A 5,193-nucleotide genomic window follows, 5' to 3' on the forward strand; every position below is an offset into this window, starting at 1 on the left:
TGCCAGACTCGTATTGAGGGCCCAAGGATATTCCAGTTCAATGACTGAGTGGACCCGTTGTATATTGGCATTCCAGTCCGATGACTGAGTGGACCCGTTGTATATTGGCATTTCAATATTAGACTGATTTGGTCAAGGGTAATCTAGTCTAATGGATGTGGACCTGTGGGTATTCCTGATTGGACCTAGCATATTTGTTGTATATTATTTTGTGTGGTGGTATTGTGGGGAAACTCACTAGGCCTCGTGCTTATTGTTTCAGGTATTCCAAAGGATCGTGGGAAAGTGAAGACGTGATCGTGCATATCTTCTTGTTTTTATGACATTAAATATTAGGAGTGATTTTAAATAATGTTTTGAAAACAATGGTTTTGTAAATGCTTCTTTGTAGTATATGAGTTGTTTTGAAAAGTTTAAATTTTTTGTAATTTTTGAAACGTTACTATTATTTCGTGAGATCTGTATGTATAAAAACTGTAGCACTATAGTCATTTTTTTTTCTTTTCAAGACAAATTTATTTTCTCAGCACGTACTTAGTGTATACTAACTTCCATTTTTTTATGAGATGGATAAATATGACGCTGTTTACTTGAGAAACCTTTCACCCAACATGGGAATACTATTTTTTTTGAACCGGACATGGGAATACTATTGGATTGCATTTCTTGGTGTATTCAATTGTCAAATGGACGAAATTCAATTCCTTTAAATTTCATATTTGATAGAGTTGTCAAATGGACGAAATTCAATTCCTTGAAATTTCATAATTCAATTCTTTTAAATTTAATCTTTGATAGAGTTGTCAAATGGACCAAATTCAATTCTAATAAATTTCATATCAGATAGATTTCACCCTTAGGGACTGGCAGGAGTTCAAATTCATTCATTCTTTTTGAGTAAATTACAAAAATGGTTCATATGATATGGTGGTGTCACGGAAATTACAAGTTTGGTCCCAGTGACTCACACGTCAGAATCACAAAATTTCAAGATTGGTCCTTATGGTTTATAAAAAAATTCACATTCTAGACAACTATAAAAATATCACACTATTGGTCCTGGGGTTTTAAAATATTGCATGGTTTGTCCACTTAGCTAACACTACTAGTCCTTATGGTCTTAAAATGTTGCATGGTTGGCCCTTTTAGCTAACTTTGTTAGAAAACAAGGGTCACATAGTTATGAAATGACCAACATACCCGTTTTCATTTTTATTTTTTCATTTTATTATATTTTTTAAAAACTTTACAAATTAACCATTTAATCCCAATTTTGTCCTTTTCCTTGGTCATTTTGATATTTTTGTTTTTACAACTATTTTATAGATACATCTTAAAATGCAGGAGTAAATTGCATCCATATGGCTCAGGGTAATTTGCGTGTTTGGTTCCTAACTTATTTTTTTAACTTGACAGGTCCCTACTATTTGTTTTTGTTGCGCGTTTGGTTCCTGTCTTACCCTTGATTTTTTAATTTATTTAAATAAACACAATCTCAACCCCACGTCACCTTATCTTACATAAAACAACTATTTTAATTTATTTAAATAAGGACATGATAGTCCTTTTAGGTAAGATAGGGACCAAACGCATAACAAAACAAACCGAATGAACCTTCGGAGTTAAAAAAAAAAAAAAAAAAAAAAAAAAAAAAAAAAAAAAAAAAAGAAAAAAAAAAAAATTAGGGACCAAACGCACAAATTACCCCAAACCATAGGGACCATTTGTGTAGTTTACTCTAAATGCAACTTTTGGTGCACTTAAACACCTCAAAGCAAAATAAGTACGAAAAGATATAATAAAAATGTCATACAAAAACTAAAAACTAAAATTGCCATAAGCCGTTTTTTATGCCCCAAAATTGTAAAATGAAAATTACAAAGATATCAGAATTATAAAACTAAAACTGTTCAAAGAATTGAAACAATATTTGCATGAATTTCAATTGGTTATGACAACCAACTTGAGCCATATTACTCTGAACAAAAACTTTTGTAAGGTTAATGGTTAATTTTCAAACTTCAATGACCAAATTAGAAAGTATCAAATTAGGATAAAGTGAGTTATCATTTTTTGCAATTAATCCAATCAGAAGTTTAGCAAATTTTGAAGCCAAATTGCTTTGTTAATAATGTATTAGATCTAGTTCATGATATCTTCCTGTTGGGTTAAATGCAAGAAATATCAACTTACTATCATTTATTTGTGTATTACATCATCTTACTTTCATTTATTTCTATTACAACATTGTACTTTCAATTTTTTTTCCATATTAAGGCATTCTATATTAAACTTCTATGGTATTACAGAATCAACTTTCAATTTTTTATTATTGAGATATTGTACTTCAAAAAATATAGAGTAAATTACACGAATGGTCCCTATGGCTTAGGGTAATTTGCGTTTTTAGAGCCCAACTTATTTTTTTAACTCGGAAGGTCCTTACTGTTTGTTTTTGTAGAACACTTGGTCCCTGTCTTACCTAAAAAGACTATTTGGCCCTTGATTTTTTAATTTATTTAAATAAACACACCCTCAACCCCACTCCCTCATCTTACCTTACCTTACCTACTTCACCATTTTTCCCTATTTAAATAGTAGTTTTTTTAGGTAAAACAGGAACCAAGTACGTAACAAAAACAAACAGTAGGGACTTTTCGAGTTAAAAAAATAAGTTAAGGACCAAGCGTGCAAATTACCCCAAACCCTAAGGACCATTCATGTAATTTACTCAAAAATATATCCATTTAAAGCACCGAGAATTACTTTGTATATAACTGGTAGATTTTATAAAGTACAATGATGTAATCATAAAAGACAAAAGTAAAATATCATAACAAACAAATAAACAAAAGTATGTAACTGTTTCTACCATTTAACTTTTCCTATATTTTTTTATTATTAAGGCATTGTACTTTCAAAATCTATCCACTAATAACATTATAACTTCGATTTTTTTTTATTGAGGCATTGTACTTTAAAAAATATTATCCAATTACAGCAGTATTGCAATAATTTTGTAGATTTTATAATGTACAATGTTGTAACATAAGGAAAATGAAAGAAAAATAAACAAATAAACAAATAAATAAGTACTTTGGTATTTCTAGCATTTAACCCTTTCTTATTTCACATGTCAAAAAGCTAAAAACCACCAAATCAAAAGGGGACAAATATTTTACAACTATAAAGAAGCCATGAAATGAGAAATGAAAACAATGCAACTAAAAGACCCTTAAAATGTAGAAGAATTTGGGGGATATTATATGAGATACAAATAAGAGAAAGTAAAAGATACATACATATTAATCAATGGCCATAGGAGTTTCTGAACTTCCACCAGTAACAGACACAGTAGCATCCTCAACAATGTTCTTGTTTTCATAAATTGCCATTCTCATTTCCTCCATCATACTCTTTTGTTCTTCTTCAATTGTATTCTGCAACTCATCCACCTGCATATATGTTATTACAAACACATGAGCATCAAGAACACAAAGGGAATTAGAAAACTGTAAAATGATAAAACAAGTACATACCACATGTAACAGAAGAGCAAATTGTTTCTTCCGAAGCTCTAATGTCCTTGAACTTGCAGTATTTTCAGCTTCCAAAGATGCAATCTCTTTCTCCAGATCATTAATCAGCTTCTGGGTCTGAGATCTTGGAGGTTGTGCAGCAATCAGCTTCCTAATTGTCTCACACTCCTCCTTATGCTTCCGCTCAACCTTACTCTCCTCAAGTTGCTTCTTCAAATCCTCAATATCGTCATGTGCTTCCACTATCTTCCGATTGATCTTATCATTCAACTCATTGAAATTCTCCTTCTCTCTAACATTTGCATCAATAACCGCTTTTGTTTTCACCAATGGGAGCTCGAAAGTCTTGAGCTCCTGTAAGAATGCCTTCGCAAGCCTCTCACACTCGGCATAATTCTCTGAGTCTTTCTCGGTTTCCAGAGCAAAAGAGGTGAATTTTTTCTGAAGCTTTTTCAATGGAGGTTCACCTCTTGTGGTTGTTGTTCTGGTGAGAAGCCTGTGTTTGATGATTATATCATCGTCTAGGGCTCCAAATGCGTAATGTGCAGCTCCTCCGGTTGCTTCTCCTCTACCACTAACTTTCCTGGATTTCAACATTTAGTTAAGCAAACTGCGTGTTCGATTTCGGCCTGAAATCAAGAGTTTTTATCAGATTAATGAGAGAAAAGGCGTTAACAAGAATCGAGATGCTCACACATGACCTAATTTCTACACGAAAGGCGTCGCGATGTTCTAACCTATCTGCGAGAGAGGAGGGAGAACAAAAGTACGCACCTCTGTTTTGCGATATTGCAGATTCAAGAGAATAGGGGAATACGTCGACGGCGGTTACGAGCTCTACTGCGGCCGTAGGAAGCGAGTGTCAAGCGGTGCCGTTGGCCATGGAAAGGGATTTCAATTATCGCTGAGGGATTCGGTCAAATGCTTTCTTTTTTACTGTCTTTTTTATTATTTTTAGGGGAAATTATACGAATCGCCCCCTCTGGTTTGGGGTAATTAGCAAGTTTGGTCTTTAACTATTTTTTATCACTTGGACAATTGTTATAATTTGTTTTTATTATGCGTTTTGTCCTAGTTGATGTAGAAAAACAGTTATACCCTTTCTCATTTTATTTTTACTTTTCTTTTTGTTATTCGTTTATTTTTATAATAAAGAAAATGCACATGAGGCTCACTCCCACCCCTTACTCTTATTTTCTTTCCACCGTCTTTTTTCCTAAACATCGATCTGCTCATCCCTTCTTCATCACTTGGTCCTCTGCCTACCGACAGATCCTTCTACATCTATTCCATGAGGACCACCAACAACTTATACACAAAATCAACAGAGATGTTGCTGCCTCCACCTCCGATTCACCCATATCCAAAGAAGGAATCACCCCTTCCGGAAGCATCATCAGAATCAATGAGAATTTGATACATCATCTTTCAATTTTGATTTTCATAGCCTCGATCTCCAATGGTTTTCAGAAACACCTCCTCTCATCCCCTCTCTTTTGTATCAATTTTGATTTTTCAGTTGCGATTTCCTTTACGTCGATTTAGAACTTTGTAGCCATTGTGGAAGTGGGAGCAGATTGCGATGGATTTCATTATGAAGTTGCCGAAAACTGCAAAGGGTTTTAAAGCTATATGGGTGATAGTTGATCACTTA

General features: G+C 33.5%; 1 protein-coding gene across 1 annotated transcript; it reads right to left on the reverse strand.

The window, feature by feature from the left end:
- Window positions 1-3,159: 3,159 nt before the first annotated feature.
- On the reverse strand, window positions 3,160-4,472 carry LOC111895075 (THO complex subunit 7B). Its single transcript, XM_023891192.3, has 3 exons — window positions 4,314-4,472; window positions 3,540-4,168; window positions 3,160-3,455 (listed from the first exon to the last, which is right to left on the reverse strand). Exons 2-3 carry the CDS (start codon window positions 4,134-4,136, stop codon window positions 3,306-3,308), a joined length of 747 nt encoding a protein of 248 aa, XP_023746960.1. The 5' UTR covers window positions 4,137-4,168; window positions 4,314-4,472; the 3' UTR covers window positions 3,160-3,305.
- Window positions 4,473-5,193: the final 721 nt, after the last annotated feature.

Source organism: Lactuca sativa, chromosome 1 (assembly GCF_002870075.4).
Source record: "Lactuca sativa cultivar Salinas chromosome 1, Lsat_Salinas_v11, whole genome shotgun sequence".
NCBI lineage: Eukaryota > Viridiplantae > Streptophyta > Magnoliopsida > Asterales > Asteraceae > Lactuca > Lactuca sativa.

Coding starts and splice junctions, on each gene's coding strand:
- LOC111895075 (XM_023891192.3), bottom strand. CDS start 4,136: ATGTTGAAATCCAGGAAAGTTAGTGGTAGAGGAGAAGCAACCGGAGGA. Junction 3,456..3,539: donor TTGCTCTTCTGTTACATGTG/GTATGTACTTGT, acceptor ACATATATGCAG/GTGGATGAGTTGCAGAATAC.